Source organism: Stomoxys calcitrans, chromosome 3 (genome assembly GCF_963082655.1).
Source record: "Stomoxys calcitrans chromosome 3, idStoCalc2.1, whole genome shotgun sequence".
NCBI lineage: Eukaryota > Metazoa > Arthropoda > Insecta > Diptera > Muscidae > Stomoxys > Stomoxys calcitrans.
In genome coordinates, this window is record NC_081554.1 from 31,960,671 (window position 1) to 31,980,858 (window position 20,188).

A 20,188-nucleotide genomic window follows, 5' to 3' on the forward strand; every position below is an offset into this window, starting at 1 on the left:
ATGTTGGTCCTAGTTTCTTTTCGCTTAATAGGATCAATAGGAAAAATAAATGAGAGTATTCCTTATTCCCTTACAGAAAGCGACGGTCTAATGTACATTTTTATACCCACCACCAAAGGATGGCGGTATATTAATTTTGTCATTCCGTTTGCAACACATCGAAATATCCATTTTCGACCCTATAAAGTATATATATTCATAATCAGCGTAAGAATCTAAGATGGTCTAGCCATTTCAGTCCGTCTGTCTGTTGAAATCACGCTACAGTCTTTAAAAATAGTGATATTGAACTGAAACTTTGCACAGATTCTTTTTTTGTCTATAAGCAGGTTGGTTAAGTTTGAAGATGGGCTTTATCGGACTTTATCTTATAGACCCCATATAGACCGATCGGCCGATTTAGGGTCTCAAGCCCATTAAAGCCACATTTATTATCCGATTTTGCTGAAATGTGAGTAAGGCCCTTCGACATCATTATTCAATTTGGCTCAGATTGGTCCAGATTTCGATATAATGTAGCTGCCATATAGACCGATCCTCCGATTTAGGGTCCCAGGCCCATAAAAACCACATTTATTATCCGATTTTGCTGAAATTTGGGTCAGTGAGTTGTCTTAGGCCATTCGACATCCTTCTTCAATTTGGCCTTGATCGGATCAGATTTGGATTTAGCTTCCATATAAACCGATCCCTCGATTTAAGGCTTTGGGCCAAAAAAGGCGCATTTATTGTTCGATGTCGTCGAACAGTGAATTATGTATGGCCCTTCGACATCCTTCGTCAATTTGGCCCAGATCGGTCCAGATTTGGATATAGCAGCCATATAGAGCGATCCTCAGATTTAGGGTCTTCGTCCCATAAAAGCCACATTTAGTGTCCAATGTCGCCGAAATTTGGGACAGTGAGTTGTGTTCGGCTCGTCAACGCCTTCTTCAATTTGGCCCAGATCGGTCTAGATTTGGATATAGCTGCCATATAGACCGATCTCGCGATTTAAGGTTTTTGGGCCATAAAAGGCGCATTTATTCTCCGATTTCGCCGAAATTTAAGACAGTGAGTTGTGTTAGGCTCTTCGTCATTTGTCTGAAACTTGCCCCAAATCGGTCCAGGTTTGGATATAGCTGCCATACAGACCGATATCTCGATTTTAAATCTTGGCCTCATAAATGGAGCATTGATAGTCCGATTTCACTGAAATTTGATACAGTGACTTATGTTAAGATTTTCGACATCATAGCTGCTATTGGGCATAAGGTAGACATTTTTCACCGGACTTTAATGAAAGGTGGTTTACGTATATATCCGAGGTGGTGGGTATCCAAATTTCGGCGACCAAACTTAACGCCTTTTTGCTTGTTTTGTTCTTTTTCTGGGGTCATAATAAACAGGTCCCTTATCACTAGCTTGAACTTGTATTAGACAGCACTCATTGATATGAGAGAAGTATCTCCGCTGTTTTTAAATGGAATTTTCAAATTGCCCATGAAAATTGTTTACCTTTTATTTTTTACCTATGACCTTTTATTCATTTTAATTTGCCTGAGAAAAAGATCTTTGCTTTCTATCTTATCCTCATTTATTGAATAAAATCAAGTGAAAAACAAAAATTTCCTTTGATTATACAATATATTTTTTTCTTTTCACAAAAAGATACGAAAAACACATAAGCACAATTACACATTCTACATAAAAACCCTTCGAAATAATTAAATTGAAAAAAGCCAAAAAAAGCGCCAAAATATCATTAATTAAGAATAAAAAGCGACTCTCAAAAATAACAAATCGTTTTTGTGCTATCTATCAGCGCGGAAATCAAACACGGGACGTTCGCTAGCCTCAAACTAGCAATGCTAAAGGGAACTGGTTGCAGCAATGGAATGGAACGGAATAAAGCTACCGCAGATGATACTGTGGGTGTCCCTCGCCTTGCCCGAACGAAATTTCAACATATCAATCAAATAAACCAAATCCTACAATATGTCATTCAGGATTATTTGCCCTTACAGTTGCTGCTGCTTGGCAAAGGACCCTCTCAGTGGAGTGACCAAACCAATCCATCCCCTACGGATGGTGGGTAGGCGGTTGGCCAGCTAGGGTTTGTGGCTGCTCGTGGGCTTTGGCTTTCGCTGTGTGTTATTTGATAATGCCATTGATAGCGTTGCTTTGGTACATTTCATACAAAGGAAATCTAAAAAATGCCATGAAAAGAAAAACATTGTCATTAGTCCATTTTCCACTTTTCTTCTATCAACGAATTTTTGAGGTTTGTGTATTACGATTTTGCTTCCTTAATTTAAGATTGCTGGTGCTGTTTTTTTTTTTTTTCTCAAAGTTTTTTCTTTCCGCCATGCCATCGTCATCATCGCCATCTCGAATGCTTTACAAAAATGTCTTCAGCAATGCAATGTAGGAACCCGTTGTGCTTATAATCTGTGTAAAGAGAGGTATGGAAGAAAGAGTGAAAGCATCAGAATGAAAGGAGACACGATAAAGAGGGTTGACATAACATCACCCGCCAGAAGATTAAATGAACGTAGAAAAAAAAAACAGCAATGCTTTCCAAAGAATTTGATAACACAAAATAAAGCAAACACATACCAGTAAGAAAAGAAAACAACACGGGTGGAAAAATGAAAAATAAACATTTACTTATTTTAACCATAATTATATTAAAATACGGTATCTGTCGGTTCCGTTATTTGAGCATAATGGCTGTGTAGTAAATCTTTTAAGGACAGAGAAGGGCTTTTAGTCAATCAAAGTCGACAGCATTGAGCGTATTATTTGAGGTGGAAAAAATTTTTAAATTGTATTTTGTTTTATTTGCAATTTTCTATACCCTACTCCATTATTGAGGCAAAGGTTATTATAACCCATTTTGCAGCGCCTTGGAGAATATATCCGAGGCCTCTAGGCTACAGAAGATGCTAGCCTTCAAACCTAATGCTGTATAAAACATTCCAAATTCAGAGAATGTATGGACAATGTGTAGTGAAGAAACTCTAGAACTAATCCCGGATAAACATTCCCCGGGAAACTATTCAACGGATAACGAAGCGCTGAAAGAGGTTGTCCCTGATATACGTCTGTCGGAGAATGTAGAGAAATTGTGTCTAACTTAAAAATTCTTGGGCTATAAATGGCTAGGTTAGGTAAGTAAAGGGGGCACGAGACTAGCAACTTCACTTGGAGTTATTAGGATCAGTTTATTCACTCTAAAAGAAAGTAGCAGAGAACAAGTAAAAGCGTGCTAAGTTCGGCCGGGCCGAATCTTATATACCCTCCACCATGGATCGCATTTGTCGAGTTCTTTTCCCGGCATCTCTTCTTAGGCAAAAAAGGATATAAGAAAATAGTTGCTTTGCTATTAAAACGATTTTAAGATATGGTCCGGTTCGGACCACAATTAAATTATATGTTGGAGACCTGTGTAAAATTTCAGCCAATTCGTATAAGAATTGCGCCGATTGGGGCTCACGAAGTTAAATAGAGAGAATGATTTATATGGGATCTGTATCAGGCTATAGACCGATTCAGACCATAATAAACACGTTTGTTGATGGTCATGAGAGGATCCATCGTACAAAATTTCAGGCATATCGGATAATAATTGCGACCTCTAGGGGTCAAGAAGTCAAGATCCCAGATCGGTTTATATGGTAGCTATATCAGGTTATGAACCGATTTGAACCATACTTGGCACAGTTGTTGGATATCATAACGAAATACTTCCTGCAAAAATTCATTCAAATCGGATAAGAATTGTGCCCTCTAGAAGCTCAAGAAGTCAAATCCCCAGATCTGTTTATATGGCAGCTATATCAGGTTATGGACCGATTTCAACCATACTTGGCACAGTTGTTGAAAGTAAAAATAAAATACGTCATCCAAATCGGATAGGAATTGCGCCCTCCAGAAGCTCAAGAAGTCAAATCCCCAGATCTGTTTATATGGCAGCTATATCAGGTTATGGACCGATTTCAACCATACTTGGCACAGTTGTTGGATATCATAACGAAATACTTCCTGCAAAAATTCATTCAAATCGGATAAGAATTGTGCCCTCTAGAGGCTTAAGAAGTCAAGACCCAAGATCGGTTTATATGGCAGCTATATCAGGTTGTGGACCGATTTGAACCATACTTGGCACAGTTGTTGGATATAACAACGAAACACGTCGTGCAAAATTTCATTTCAATCGGATAAGAATTGCGCACTCTAGAGGCTCAAGAAGTCAAGACCCAAGATCGGTTTATATGGCAGCTATATCAGGTTATGGACCGATTTGAACCATACTTTGCACAGTTGTTGGATATCATAACAAAACACGTCGTGCAAAATTTCATTCCAATCGGATAAGAATTGCGCACTCTAGAGGCTCAACAAGTCAAGACTCAAGATCGGTTTATATGGCAGCTATATCAGGTTATGGACCGATGTGAACTATACTTGGCGCAGTTGTTGGATACCATAACAAAACACGTCGTGCAAAATTTCATTCCAATCGGATAAGACCCAAGATCGGTTTATATGGCAGCTATATCAAAACATGGACCGATATGGTCCATTTACAATACCAACTGACCTACACTAATAAGAAGTATTTGTGCAAAATTTCAAGCGGCTAGCTTTACTCCTTCGGAAGTTAGCGTGCTTTCGACAGACAGACGGACGGACGGGCGGACGAACGGACGGACGGACGGACAGACGGACGGACATGGCTAGATCGACATAAAATGTCGCGACGATCAAGAATATATATACTTTATGGGGTCTCAGACGAATATTTCGAGTAGTTACAAACAGAATGACGAAATTAGTATACCCCCCATCTTATGGTGGAGGGTATAACAAGTAAAAGCGTGCTAAGTATGGCCGGGCCGTATCTTATATACCTTCCACCATGGATCGCATATGTCGAGTTCTTTTTCTGGTATCTCCTTTTGGGCAAACAAAGGATAAAAGAAAAGAATTGCTATGGTATTGGAGCTATATTAAATTAGAGTCCAATTCGGACCATAATTGAATTGAATGTTGGAGACCATAGTAGAAGTCATTATGTAAAATTTCAACCAATTTGAATAAGAATTGTGGCCTTTAGGGGCTCAAGTAGTAAAATAGAGAGAACGGTTTATATGGGAGCTGTATCAGGCTATAGGTCGATTCAGACCATTCAATACAATACATATGTTGAAGGTCATGGAAGATGGTTTTGTACAAAATTTCAGCCACATCGGCTAATAATTACGCCTTCTAAAGGCTCAAGAAGTCAACATTCCAGATCGGTTTATATGGCAGCAATATCAGGTTATGGACCGATTTGAAACATACTTAACACAGTTGTTGAAAGTTATGACGAAACACGTCATGCCGAATTTCAGCCAAATCGTATAATAACTGCGCCCTCTAGAGGCTGAAGAAGTCAAGTCCCTGGTTTGGGCTATATGGCAGCTATATCAGGTTATGGACCGATTTTGAACCATACTTAGCACAGTTGTTGGAAGTCGTAACGAAACAAGTCATGCTGAATTTTAAAAATCGGATACGAATGGGGCCCTCTAGAGGCGTGACCCCAGTTCGGTTTATATAGCAGCTATATCAGGTTATGGTTCGATTTAAACCATATTTAGCAGAGAGTTTTATTATGACTTCCACCATAATAAAACTCGTCATGCAAAATTTCAACCAAATCGGATAAGAACAGCGCCCTCCAGTGGTACAAGAAGTCAAGATTCAAGACCGTTTTATATGGCAGCTATGTCAGGTTATGAACCGATTTAAATCATACTTAGCAACGTTGTTGGAAGTCATAACGAAACACATTGTGCTAAATTTCTGCCAGATCGAATAAGAACTACGCCTTCTAGTGGCTCTAAAAGTCAATATCCATGATGGGCTTATATGGCAGCTATATCAGGTTATGAATCAATTTAAACCATACTTAGCACAGTTATTGGAAGTCATAACGAAACACGTCATGCCGAATTTCGGCGAAATCGCATAGGAATTGCGCCCTCTAGAGGCTGGTGAAGTCAAGACCCCAGATTGGTTTATATGGCAGCTATGTAAAAACATCTACAGATATGACCCATTTACAATCCTAACGTACCTACACTAAAAGAAATATTTTATGCCAAATTTGAAGCGCCTGACATTACTCCTTCGGAAGTTAGTGTGCTTTCGACAGACAGACGGAAGTTCGAACGGGCGGACATGGCTAGATTGACTTAATATGTCATGACGATCATGAATAAATGTACTTTAAGGGGTCTTAGACGAATATTTCGAGGAGTTACAAACAGAATGACGAAATTAGTATACCCCCATCCTATGGTGGAGGGTATAAAAAGATGGAGACAATTTTTGTAAACATACACCTCAGAACGCGAATGTTAAACTGGCACAGTGAAACGGTCGGTAGGACGGGGAAAATCCTATGGGGAGATCCGCATCATAAAAAGACGAGACTATCACCGCAAGGACCTTAAGAAGGACGTCTGTAAAGCTTTGGGTATCATAACGGGTCACATGAGACTGAAAATGATGAAACTTTGGAGAATTTTTTATGTTATTATCCGTGACACTAACATGCACCGGTACTTTAGTGGGTATACAATACCATACATGTTTTGTTGTTCTTGTTGTAGCCACTTTTTCATGTCCAGGTGGCGATCCTCGTCAAGCTCCTGTAGGTGAGCAAGCTCGTTTAGGTCCAAAGAACCGTTCGCCGCGGGAATAGGGTGGCCATTGATTATTTAAAGGCGCCAATAACTCGCCTTGTCATACCTAACGTCATAGGCACTCAGAATTTATGCCGGCTTCTTGCTGAAACTCTACACTCGATACCGCTGATTGTCCGCGACTGCAATTGCAGCTACTCCATATGGAGAATTCCACTAATCGCAACCTGTGGACGCGCCCGATAGCCCGCAGCTAAGCTTCTCGTGAAAACAATGAACACCACACACATCGGAGCTCAAAGTGTCAGCCTGTGGGGTGCTCACAGCTGTCCTGTGCTGGAGGGATTGGTACTTATTGTCTTCAAGCTCCGAACCAGTAGTCTTCGTTACATGTCTCTTCAAACTAACGTGGAGTTGGCGATCCTCGCCAAGCTCCTGAGCAAGCTCGTTCTGGTCCAAAGCACCGATCGCCGCGGGAAGAGGGTGGCCATTGGTTATTTAAAGGCACCAATAACTCGCCTTGTCATATCGAGCATCATAGGCACTCAGCATTTGCGCAATTGAAGCGGGCTTGTCTGTATAGACATGACCTTAAACATAGCCCCTTAAAAAAATAGTTAAAAGGCGTTAAATCTCACGATTTAAGAGGCCAAGTTGAAATAAAATGCCCACCGAACTCGCCTCTCAATAAATTCATTGTTACGCGTGCTGTGTGGCATGTGGCAACGTCTTGTTGCAACCACATGTCATGCAAGTCAAGCTCTTGCATTTTGGGCAAGAAAAAAAGTTGGATATCATCTCACAATAGCGCTCACCATTCACAATTACGTTACGATTCGCATCATCATTTTAGAAGAACTACTGTCCAATGATGCCACCAGCCCATAAACTGCACCAAATTGTGACTTTTTCTGGATATCATCTCACGATAGCGCTCACCATTCACAGTTACGTTACGATTCGCATCATCATTTTAGAAGAAGTACGGTCCAATGATGCCACCAGCCCATAAACCGCACCAAACTGTGACTTTTTCTGGATGCATTGGTATCTCTTGCAATGCCTTTGGCTGATTTTCATACCAAAATTGACAATTCTGCTTATTTTCGTACCCATGGAACCAAAAATGAGCTTAGTCGATGGAATGGAAGAAGCGCGAGATGATGAGCACGCCTTTTGATAATAAAATTTAATAATTTGCAAGCATTGCTCTTTTGCAGGACGATTCATGGCTAAATTTTAGACCAAACTGAAAATGTTTGATAGTAAATCTATACACGAAACGTAAGTGAGTTCTTTAAACCAGAATTGCCAAAAAGATAGTAGCTCAAAATCACACTTTCGTTATTGGCAGCTGAAAAAAGTGTTCTTTTCATGTCCTATGGACACCATCTGTATAGGTGAACAGATTTCTTTATTCATCTCTGCAAGAGAATATGCCTGTATCGATGCTATGGGATTGATATTTATTTTTTTTGGCCTGATGTAGGTGGTATAGACATTAATAAGATCAGAAGAGGTGAAATACTTCTGGCACCCCTTAAGAAAGCCCATACACTTGAATGTATCTTTCGATACTTTGAATACGTGTTTCGACGCAAGGACATCACACTGTATCTTCATGTCCAGAACATCAAGAGCATCTGACTGCTCAATGTCTTCACCGTCGATAGATATTGACGATTGTAGTGGGTCAGTGAGACAAGAAACGGTATTGTGTCTTCTATGCGTTAAAGTCTACTCTTTTCATTCCACGCCATTCGGAAATGGGCAACAAATCCTGGTAGAGCGTCTAATCTATTGGTTGCCCAAAAAGTAATTGCGGATTTTTTAAAAGAAAGTAAATGCATTTTTAATGAAACTTAGAATAAACTTTAATCAAATATACTTTTTTACACTTTTTTTCTAAAGCAAGCTAAAAGTAACAGCTGATAACTGACAGAAGAAAGAATGCAATTACAGAGTCACAAGCTGTGAAAAAATTTGTCAACGCCGACTATGTGAAAAATCCGCAATAACTTTTTGGGCAACTCAATATAATGCGTCTTTGTCCTTGGTTTGCCGCTGTGTGCTTCTTGGTTTGATTCTAATAATTACCGAATTACAGTTTCCAGCTCCTTTTCAGCCCCACTAGGACGAATCGTATCCTAATAATCCTTAATTTATGCCCTGCCCTAATACCAAGGTATACTGTACCTGCAATGCAGTTAGAATTCGAAATAGTCATGTCCTTCTGTCTGTCTGTAGTCTGTCCGTCTATTGGTCCATCTCTCATCTGTTCATCTGTCTATCCTTTTATATGAGAGCTATGTTGTTGACAGGTTTGTCCTGATTCCTTCGCATAGAATCATGTCATGCCTTCTATTAGCCCTTGGTTTGCCACTGTTTGCCCTTTGGTTTGATCCTGGAAAATATCGACAGTTTTCAGCTCCTTTTCAGGTCCACTAGGACGAATCGTATCCTAATAATCCTTAATTTATGCCCTGCCCTAATACCAAGGTACAGTATAGCAATGCAGTTAGAATTCGAAATAGTCATGTCCTTCTGTCTGCCTGTAGTCTGTCCGTCTGTCCATCTATTGGTCTATCTCCCATCTGTTCATCTGTCTATCCTTTTATATGAGAGCTATGTTGTTGACAGGTTTGACCTGATTCCCTCGCATCGAATCATGTCATTTGCACTAACATTCCTTTAAAGAATATGACTTCTAATTGATTGTAGGGCTATTGTTTTGCATTTATCAAAATGTTCTTCGACTTGTCTTAAGTCGCCTTGAAGGGTACATTTTATTCCCTGCCTTTTAACCCAATTTAATATTTCCCAACCATCCATGCGCGGCATGAACCAAACTGATATCAGAAATGTCAATTGTCTAAAATATCTTTGGGGGTATTTTTTTTTTTTTTTTGGAGAAGGTTGCTCCTGAATATGCTTTTGTTTGCTTTTATTCAAGTCAGTGAAAATCTCACTTAGGGTCACTTCATTTACTTTAGGGATCGTAAATTGTTCTCATTACACTTTAGTGTAATCAGCTAAATGGAAGGGGTCTGCAAATGTTCACGATTTGACATCAGGGGCCGTACTATCTGCCCTACGCAAAGTAAGTAAAACATAATTTACCTTCTCTTTGGTAAATGATGGTCACATAAAACCGCTGAAAAACAAACAGACATACATACCGCGTGAAAAAATATGACCGTAGGAGAAAAACCTTGAAATGAAGTAACTAACAATGCAAACAATAACCATTTCAGCCTTTCCAACCACTAGCCCCAATGTTCTCTGCCAATGTCCTTGTCTATGCCAGTGCCCAGGCCACCCACGAAAACGATTCATCTAAAACGACCCAAAATCCCTAATGTCCACATCACCATCATCAGCGTCAGCGTCATCGTCAACCATCGTCAACCTGAGTAAATGTTTTTCAAGTGTCTATAGACATGGTCACGAACAAACATATTTTGTCCTCGAATTTGTGTGGGTGTGTGTGTGCGTGTGGGTGTTTATATGCTTTAAATTGGCTAGGTCTTGTACAGCAAGGTATGCTAAAAGGCCTTTTAAGGGCATTATTTGAGTCTCTTGAAAAAATTTGACTAATACGATTAAACTTACTCGAAAAGGCCTACTACAAATATTTTCTAAACAAATAAAAATTAATTGGTGCTTCACTCAATCACTTATGGCTGACATAGAAGTTCTTTGATTTCTACTCCCTGAATTTTGTAGACCATCCAAAGAATTAGCTAAAGGTTGTCAATATGTGTGAATCTTTCAAGCTTGGCTGCATGTACCTGAAATCACATTTCAATGGGTGTGCGAATAAAAGTAAATATCTCGTAGAGGGTCTTCATTTCAAGGCCCCTGCACAAACCGTTGATTCCCTTTTGGGTATCCTTTCTTTGCCTATAGCCTTACCTATCTGCCATTTGGCAAAGATACAACACTAGCGTTAAAGAATTTCCATTATCGTTAGTTTCCCTTTCTCTGCTCTCCTATGGTTCTTCGCTTTATTTACTTTTTAACTTACCGAACTGAAGGCCGACAGTGATGGCGTAAAAAATGGCACTGCAATCGTTGTCGCCTTTTGAGAACGGTGCAACATCATTAAAATCATTTTTCTAGTTTCAACATCACACTTGTACCACTTGATGTCATACAACGTATCTGCCACTGAAATGCTCTGCGGCATGAATGAAGATAGCCGTAGGAGGTGGTGCATCAAGTCCATTGGTAGGAGCATCCAAACGGGCGATATACACACATGTGATATGGAAAACAAATGGAAGAAAAAAAAAGGACGATTGTTAATAAGTGGGGAAAAAAAGAATGCGATTAAAGTAAAAAGGCAAATTGCATATCAAGAAGGCTAAGGGTAAGGGTAAGGAATATCTAATGACAATATCTTTCACTGAAATATTGTGATAAGAGTCCAAAAAACCCATATGAGGAGTCGGTTAATAAATGCTAGGATTGTAACTTTTTAAAATAGGGTTGCCCAAAAAGTAATTGCGGATTTTTTAAAAGAAAGTAAATGCATTTTTAATAAAACTTAGAATGAACTTTAATCAAATATACTTTTTTTACACTTTTTTTCTAAAGCAAGCTAAAAGTAACAGCTGATAACTGACAGAAGAAAGAATGCAATTACAGAGTCACAAGCTGTGAAAAAATTTGTCAACGCCGACTATATGAAAAATCCGCAATTACTTTTTGGGCAACCCAGTAGATTTGCTTATTTGTTCTTTGCGTGAATTATTCGAAACTCTGGTTGATTAAACTAAATTTTCAGCTTCAGATAATCAGGCTACAGATATGAGACTATTGAGTAATGCTTTTCTTGGATCTTAAGTAACAGTGGGAATACTTCTTTTAAATCAATGAGTGATGCACGATTCAAGTTTTATCTCAACGTAAAGGGACCTCATTCCTTAAACCGAGTACCGAATGTGGTACCGAAGAGCAATGCCACCTAGTAGAGAAGTTTTACATGGCTGAATTGCTCACAAATGTGGCCACCACGGCTGTGCAGTCGAGCGATTTTGACTAGACTCCGACTTCGGGAAGATTGTCCTACTACGACTGCGACTCTGGAGACGACTCCTAGCACTTCAATTTTTAAAATTTTTTTAACATTGGTTTACCCACCTCCGCATGGTGGGGGTATATTTATTTTGTCATACTGTTTGCAACACATCGAAATATCCGTATCCGACCGTTGATCGTCGTAAAAATCTAAGACCAACTAGCCATGTCCGTCCGTCCGACTGATTGTTGAAGTCACGCTACAGTCTTTGAAAATATTGAAATGAAACTTTGCACAGGTTGATTTTTTTTTTGTCCATATCCATCTATATCCCATCTTGTCCACTCGAAGATGGGCTACATCGGACTATAGCTTGATATTGCCCCCATATTAAGGTCTTAGGCCCATAAAAGCCACATTTATAATTCGATTTTGTTGAAATTTGGAATAGTGAGTTCTGTTACGCCATTCGACATCCTTCCTCAACTTGGCCTCGATCAGTTCAGATTTGGATATAGCTGCCATATAGACCGATCTCTCGAATTAAGGTTTTGGGGCCAGAAAAGGCGCATAGATTTGGGACAGTGAGTTGGATAAGCCTTTCGATATACTTTTAATTTGGCCGAAATTTGGGACAGTGAGTTGTGTTAGGCCCCTCGACATCCACCTTCAATTTGGCCCCGATCGGTACAGATTTGGATATAGCTGCGATATAGACCGATCTCTCGATTTTAGGTTTTGGGGCCATAAGAGGCGCTTTTATTGTCTGATTTCAGAGAAAATTGGGATAGTGAGGTGTGTTAGGTCATTCAATATTCTTTTTCAATTGGGCTCCCATCGGTCCAGATTTGGATAAAGCTGCCCTATATACGGATCTGCCGATTTAAGGTTCTAGGCCCATAAAATCCACATTTATTATCCGATTTTGCTGAAATTTGGGACAGTGAGTTCTGTTAGGCCCTTCGACATCCATTTTCGATTTGGCCAAGATCGGTACATATAGAGACCGATCTCTCGATTTAAAGTCTTGGCCCCATAAAAGGCGCATTTATAGTCTGATTTTAGAGAATTTGAGTTGTATTAAGCTCTTTGATGTCTTTCTGCCATTTTGCCCAGATCGGTCTAGAGTTGGATATAGCTGCCATATAGACCGATCTCTCGATTTAAAATTTTGCCCACATAAAAGTCGCAGTTATAATCCGATTTCGCTGAAATTTGGCACAGTGTCAAATGTTAGGCTTTTTGGCGTCCGTGTCGTATATGATTCAGATTGGTTTTTATTTCGATATACAATAGAAGTTAATTATCCAGCTAAGCGTATACGTTATAATATTTATTATCAAGTGCCAGTATTAAGTATTCGTACCGAGTACTTTTAATTAATAAAACGTATACGCAGATGATTCGAAGTGAAAATAAATTGCAAAAATTAAAAATAAAATTCTATTACAAAGAAAGTGCAAAAAATAACAGAAAACAAGTAAAAAGGTGTTACGTTCGGCCGGGCCGAACTTTGGATACCCACCACCTCGGGTTTATATGTAAACCTCCTTTCATCAAAATCCGCTGAAAATTGCATACCTGCAAAAAGACTAATATTTTGTTCCACAAACTTGAACGATGACTTGTACTTATTATACCACTCAATGTCTTTGCCGAATTTAGTTCAATATGGACCATATTTCAATATAGCTGCTATGGGGGCATAAATTATGCATTTTCCAACGGACAATGACGAAAGGTGGTTTACATATATTCCCGAGGTGGTGGGTATGCAAAGTTCGACCCGGCCGAATTTTAACGCCTTTTACTTGTTAAAGACTATGGCGTGATTTCAACAGATAGACAGACAGACTGATGGACGAACTTGGCTAGATCGTCTTAGATTTTTACGACGATCAAGAATATGTATACTTTATAGGATCGGAATTGGATATTTCAATGTGACGGAATGTGGGTATAAAAATTGGGTTAAATTTCTAAGGAGACCGCCCCAAAACCAAAACCGTCCCAAGTGGGCATATTAGATGATCTTGATAACAGGGACTTGAATAAAAGGTATTCGGGAGTAGATTACTAATATAGTAATAACAAGTAAAATCGTGCTAAGTTCGGCCGGGCCGAATCTTGGGAATCCACCACCATGGATTCTGCTAAAAAATTTTACAAAATAAATTAAGTTGTAGGGCACAATTTTATACCAAACTTCTGTCAAACCAGCAACATTTAAAGCTTCTAGGAACCGAAAAAGGATGATAGAGAAACCTGTTTACATGACTGCTATATCAGGTTATAGACTGATTTTGGACGGAAGTCATAACAAAGCACTACATGCAAATTTTTAGGCAAATCGGAAAAAAACATTCGGCTTGTAAGGGCTCAAGAAGTCAAATTCGGAGATCGGTTTATATGGGAGCTATATCAGGTTATAGACCGATTTGAACTCGGAAAATATATCAGCAACGTACTCTATTCTTATATATCTATATATCATTTATTTGAACCCCATATTGCTATTGGCCTCAAAATTGGATATCAAATTCGTTTTCAAATCTCATTTAAACTCCTTATTGCAAAAGTCAGCAAATATGTCCGGTTTGGGTTATTGGCCCATAGACACTTTTCCCAAATATTGATATCAGATTTGTGCTTTACTCCCAAAGACCTTTCATTTAAACCCCATATGGCTATGATCGTAAATTTGTGCCCTTTGGGGGATGGTTTTGGGGAGAGGCGGCCCCCCAAACACTTGGTCCCATATTTGGATATCAGATTCTAATTCTACACTCAAATACCTTTTATTTAAGCCCCATATTCCCATGGTTAGTAAATAGGTCCGGTTTGGGGGTGTTTTGGGGAAGGGGTGGACCCCCAGAAACGTGGTCCAATATTTGGATATCAGATTCGTATTGTAAATGGGCCATATCGGTCCATGTTTTGATATAGCTGCCATATAAACCGATCTTGGGTCTTGACTTCTTGAGCCTCTAGAGTGCGCAATTCCTATCCGATTGGAATGAAATTTCGCACGACGTGTTTTGTTATGATATCCAACAACTGTGCTAAGTATGGTTTAAATCGGTCCACAACCTGATATAGCTGTCATATAAACCGATCTTGGGTCTTGATTTCTTGAGCCTCTAGAGTGCGCAATTCTTATCCGATTTGAATGAATTTTGGCACGACGTGTTTTGTTATGATATCCAACAACTGTGCCAAGTATGGTTTAAATCGGTTCATAACCTGATATAGCTGCCATATAAACCGATCTGGGGATTTGACTTCTTGAGCCTCTAGAGTACGCAATTCTTATCCGATTGGAATGAAATTTCGCACGACGTGTTTTGTTATGATATCCAACAACTGTGCTAAGTATGGTTCAAGTCGGTCCATAACCTGATATAGCTGCCATATAAACCCATCTTGGGTCTTGACATCTTGAGCCTTTAGAGGGCGCAATTCTTATCCGATTTGAATGAATTTTGGCACGACGTGTTTTGTTATGATATCCAACAACTGTGCTAAGTATGGTTCAAATCGGTTTATAACCTGATATAGCTGCCATATAAACCGATCTTGGGTCTTGACTTCTTGAGCCTCTAGAGTGCGCAATTCTTATCCGATTGGAATGAAATTTCGCACGACGTGTTTTGTTATGATATCCAACAACTGTGTCAAGTATGGTTCGAGTCGGTCCATAACCTGATATAGCTGCCATATAAACCGATATTGGATCTTGACTTCTTGAGCCTTTAGAGGGCGCAATTCTTATCCGATTTGAATGAATTTTGGCACGACGTGTTTTGTTATGTTATCCAACAACTGTGCCAAGTATGTTTCAAATCGGTTCATAACCTGATATAGCTGTCACATAAACCGATCTGGGATCTTGACTTCTTGAGCCTGTAGAGGTCGCAATTATTATCCTATTTGCCTGAAATTTTGTACGACGGATTCTCTCATGACTATCATCATACGTGTTTATTATGGTTTGAATCGGTCTATAGCCCGATACAGCTCCCATATAAATCGATCTCTCTATTTTACTTCTTGAGCCCCCTAAGGGCGCAATTCTTATTCGAATTGGCTGACATTTTACACAGGTCTCCAACATATAATTTAATTGTGGTCCAAACCGGACCATATCTTGATATCGTTCTAATAGCAGATCGAATCTTTTCTTATATCCTTTTTTTGCCTAAGAAGAGATGCCGGGAAAAGAACTCGACAAATGCGATCCATGGTGGAGGGTATATAAGATTTGGCCCGGCCGAACTTAGCACGCTTTTACTTGTTATGCCTAAGAAGAGATGCCGGGAAAAGAACTCGACAAATGCGATCCATGGTGGAGGGTATATAAGATTTGGCCCGGCCGAACTTAGCACGCTTTTACTTGCTATATATAAGATGGGGTCTTAGACGAATATTTCGAGGTGTTACAAACGGAATGACAAGATTAGTACACCCCCATCCTATGGTGGAGGGTATAAAAATGAGGTTCAAGTGATAGGAGGTTCCCTACCCCTCAAAACACCTCCCAAAATGTGAATAATTGTCAATCATGGCTATATATTGGGTTGCCCAAAAAGTAATTGCGGATTTTTTAAAAGAAAGTAAATGCATTTTTAATAAAACTTAAACTTTAATCAAATATACTTTTTTTACACTTTTTTCTAAAGCAAGCTAAAAGTAACAGCTGATAACTGACAGGAGAAAGAATGCATTTACAGAGTCACCAGCTGTGAAAAAATTTTTCAACGCCGACTATATGAAAAATCCGCAACTACTTTTTGGGCAACCCATAGGTTTCAATAAAAGGCATTTTTTAGTAGCTAAACAAATTTTACTGGGGAGATATATATGGTAGTAAGTAAGAAACATATTTTTCGCGTGGTGATAATGAAGGAGCAGCATAACGGGCTGGGTACAGCTAGTTTGTAATAAATTAAATAGACCGGCCTTTCTTATCAGGCATAAGCAGGAGGAACAAGATTTTACCTTTGTGTGGAAATAGGGGATTGGGAGTTCTTGGATGACAAAGGATTTCCTGATTATCGTAACATTGAATTTTGCTTTTGTCAGGAAGTTGTCCGTTACACTGATCTACCACCAAGTCCTACTTCATACCTTCCATTCCCTCTCCTCCCTCATAATAATTTGTTTGGCAGGTTGTTCCCAAGTACCTTAATGTAACCATATAGAACACTAATGCATCGGGACGAATAGTTGCAACTGACATCTCATACGTCGGTGGACTATGTTGCCATAACTCATTCACTTAGTGCTGGCGATGGTGTTTTTCATTAAATGAATGTCTCTGATTTGTTGGCGTTGTTATATTCTTTCCGCATTCGCTCATTTGTTCATTCTAGTTGACGTTTTCTTGTGAGAATAATTAAAATATTGTCATGAAGCATAGAACAAGAGAAAAATCACGTTTTATGGAGACAAATTTCATTTTGCCCATATAAAAGGCTCAGAAGATAAATATAATTACAAAAACATTAAAGTGGGCACTAAATTTTAGTTCAAATATCAAAAGGTTACAAATTTGTCCAAGAATATTGCATTAAGGCAGAAAAAAGGATACTTCCCTCTTAGCGGTTAGAGTTGTCCGATTAATGTTTTTAGCCGATAAGGGACCTCTTTTTTTAGTCAAGTTCAATGGCATTCCCCAGGGCAACACCACCTGGTAGGGATGTTTTACTGAAGACTGAAGACTTAATGTGGCCGGAAGTGTTTAGGATATTTGTTCTAGAATATTCCACTAAACACAGAAAGGATTCATTCACGTCAAAAAACAAGTGCATTATATAATAACTAAATTTAAGTTTTCCTGAGGAACGACATCGACTAACGATGATATGCCACCTATGCTACTATAAAAATGTCCCACATCTATACACAGGCCTTGTACTTGGTGATGTATGACGGTCCAACCAAGTTAAAGTAATTGTTTTAATTCTGCTCGGATATTCTCATATCATGTCTTCCTTCCTCAATGTTGTAGGTGGGGCAGCCTGAGCCTGGGCCTATGGGTGTTGCTATTCAAGGTTAATGTATTCGAAACGTGGAAAAGCGAGGGCCACGAGGATTTTGGAAAACACATAAACTTGATTAGAACATGCAAGTTTTATCATTGTTAGTTTGTTAGTGGTGGTGGTGGTGCGGAGAAAAAGTTCGAGAGGATGTTCAATTTGTAGAACGTGATTTTCGTTGCAAAGTGGAGTAATTTAATTTAATGGTATCAATGACATCAATGAGTTACACAATTGTGTCAAGTATGCGATATCATGATAAAATATCAACGATTTAACAAAAGCGGGTGGCAAGTTCATTATCAGCATAAAATAAAGCTGAGTTTTTGTAATATGTAGGGGAATTAAGTTTTTAATGGAAACTATAAGGAAATACGTCAATAACGTCAAGCAAGGCTAAATGGTGCGTCCTAGATAATCATTTTAAGCTTTGCTTGTCAAAGTGTTTAGCTTTATGCAAATTTGCCCATGAACATTAAAGAACAGAGGCAAATTTTCACATATCAATGGGCGCTGTCCGTTTCAAGCTCAATAATAAGGGGCCTTCTTTTTATAGCGGATTCCGAACAGCGTGCCGCAGTGAGAAGTTTTTATATGGCTGCCATACCATTTTTATACCCTACACCACCACTGTGGTACAATGTATTATAACGTAGTACATTTGTTTGTAGCACCCAGAAGGAAGAGAGATAGACCCATTGATAAGTATACCTATCGATTCAGAATCACTTTATGATTCGATTTAGCTATATCCGTTTGTCTGTCCGACTGTCTGTATGGATATATAGACAAACAGACGGTCGTTAATTTTTGTGTACAAACTACAGGTCTCGTTTTTCATCCGATCGTCTTCCAAATTAGTTTTGTGATTTTGTATGGGCAAGAGACGAAGCATAATAAAATTGGAAAAAATCGGTTCAGATTTGGATAAAGCTTTCATATATACATCTTCTACCGGGCTCGGCCACAGGTTGCGGATGGTGGAAAGCTCAGTTTTTATACGGAGTGGCTGCAAATGTGGCCGCGGGCAGTCAGCGATTTTCGAGAGGAGAGTCTCAGTGAGGAGTCAGGTGGCACTGGCTCTTAATTAAATACTGAGTGCCAATGATACTCGAGATGACAAGGCGAGTAATTGGCGATTTCATATAACCAATGGCCAACATCAGCGTCTGTTCCCAGGTTAGGGGCGGCTGGCGGCGAGCGTCGGATCTTGGAGCAAGCGGTTCGCCACAACGAGGGATACATGTGCAATCCCACAAAACCCATGCGGTTGGAGCGCTGGGCCAGTAACCCGCCCCCGGAAAACTATGAGAACAACTATGAGAAACAAAGGAATAGTAACAAGTAAAAGCGTGCTAAGTTCGGCCGGGCCGAATCTTATATACCCTCCACCATAGATCGCATTTGTCGAGTTCTTTTCCCAGCATCTCTTCTTAGGCAAAAAAGGATATAAGAAAATATTTGCTCTGCTATTAGAGCGATATCAAGATATGGTCCGGATTGGACCACAATTAAATTACATGTTGGAGACCTGTGTAAAATTTCAGCCAATTCGAATAAGAATTGCGCCCTTTGGGGCCTCAAGAAGTAAAATAGAGAGATCGATTTAAATGGGAGCTGTATCGGGCTATAGACCGATTCAGAACATAATAAACACGTATGTTGATGGTCATGAGAGGATCCATCGTACAAAATTTCAGGCAAATCGGATAATAATTGCGACCTCTTGAGGCTCAAGGAATCAAGATCCCAGATCAGTTTATATGGCAGCTATATCAGGTTATCGACCGATTTGAACCATACTTGGCACAGTTATTGGATATCATAACAAAACACGTCGTGTAAAATTTCATTCCAATCGGATAAGAATTGTGCCTTCTAAAGGCTCAAGAAGTAAAGACCCAAGATCGGTTTATATGACAGCTATATCAGGTTATTAACCGACTGGAACCATACCTGGCACAGTTGTTGGATTTCATAACAAAACACGTCTTGCAAAATTTCATTCCAATCGGATAAGAATTGCGCACTCTAGAGGCTCAAGAAGTCAAGACCCCAGATAGGTTTATATGGCAGCTATATCAAAACATGGACCGATATGGCCCATTTACAATACCAACCGACCTACACTAATAAGAAGTATTTGTGCAAAATTTCAAGCGGCTAGCTTTACTCTTTCGCAAGTTAGCGTGCTTACGACAGACAGACGGACTGACGGACGGCCGGACGGACAGACATGGCTAGATCGACATAAAATGTCGCGACGATCAAGAATATATATACATTATGGGGTCTCAGACGAATATTTAGAGCAGTTGCAAATAGAGTGCCGAAATTAGTATACCCATATCCTATGGTGAAGGGTATAAAAACAAACCGCCAACGTTGACGACTCATGCAAACGAAAAAATGACCATGATTTGCGGATCTGCACCTGGAATGTCCGC

General features: G+C 39.4%; 1 protein-coding gene across 1 annotated transcript in view; it reads right to left on the minus strand.

Moving 5' to 3' along the window:
• Positions 1–2,379: 2,379 nt before the first annotated feature.
• LOC106092832 (odorant receptor 22c) overlaps positions 2,380–20,188 on the minus strand; it is a 70,472-nt gene continuing 52,663 nt past the window's right edge. Inside the window, exons 6-7 of the mRNA XM_013259759.2 lie at positions 10,708–10,860; positions 2,380–2,430 (exon numbers count right to left, since the gene is read on the minus strand). Of these exons, the coding sequence (XP_013115213.2) occupies positions 2,380–2,430; positions 10,708–10,860 (204 nt within the window). The remainder of the gene's footprint in view (positions 2,431–10,707; positions 10,861–20,188) is intronic.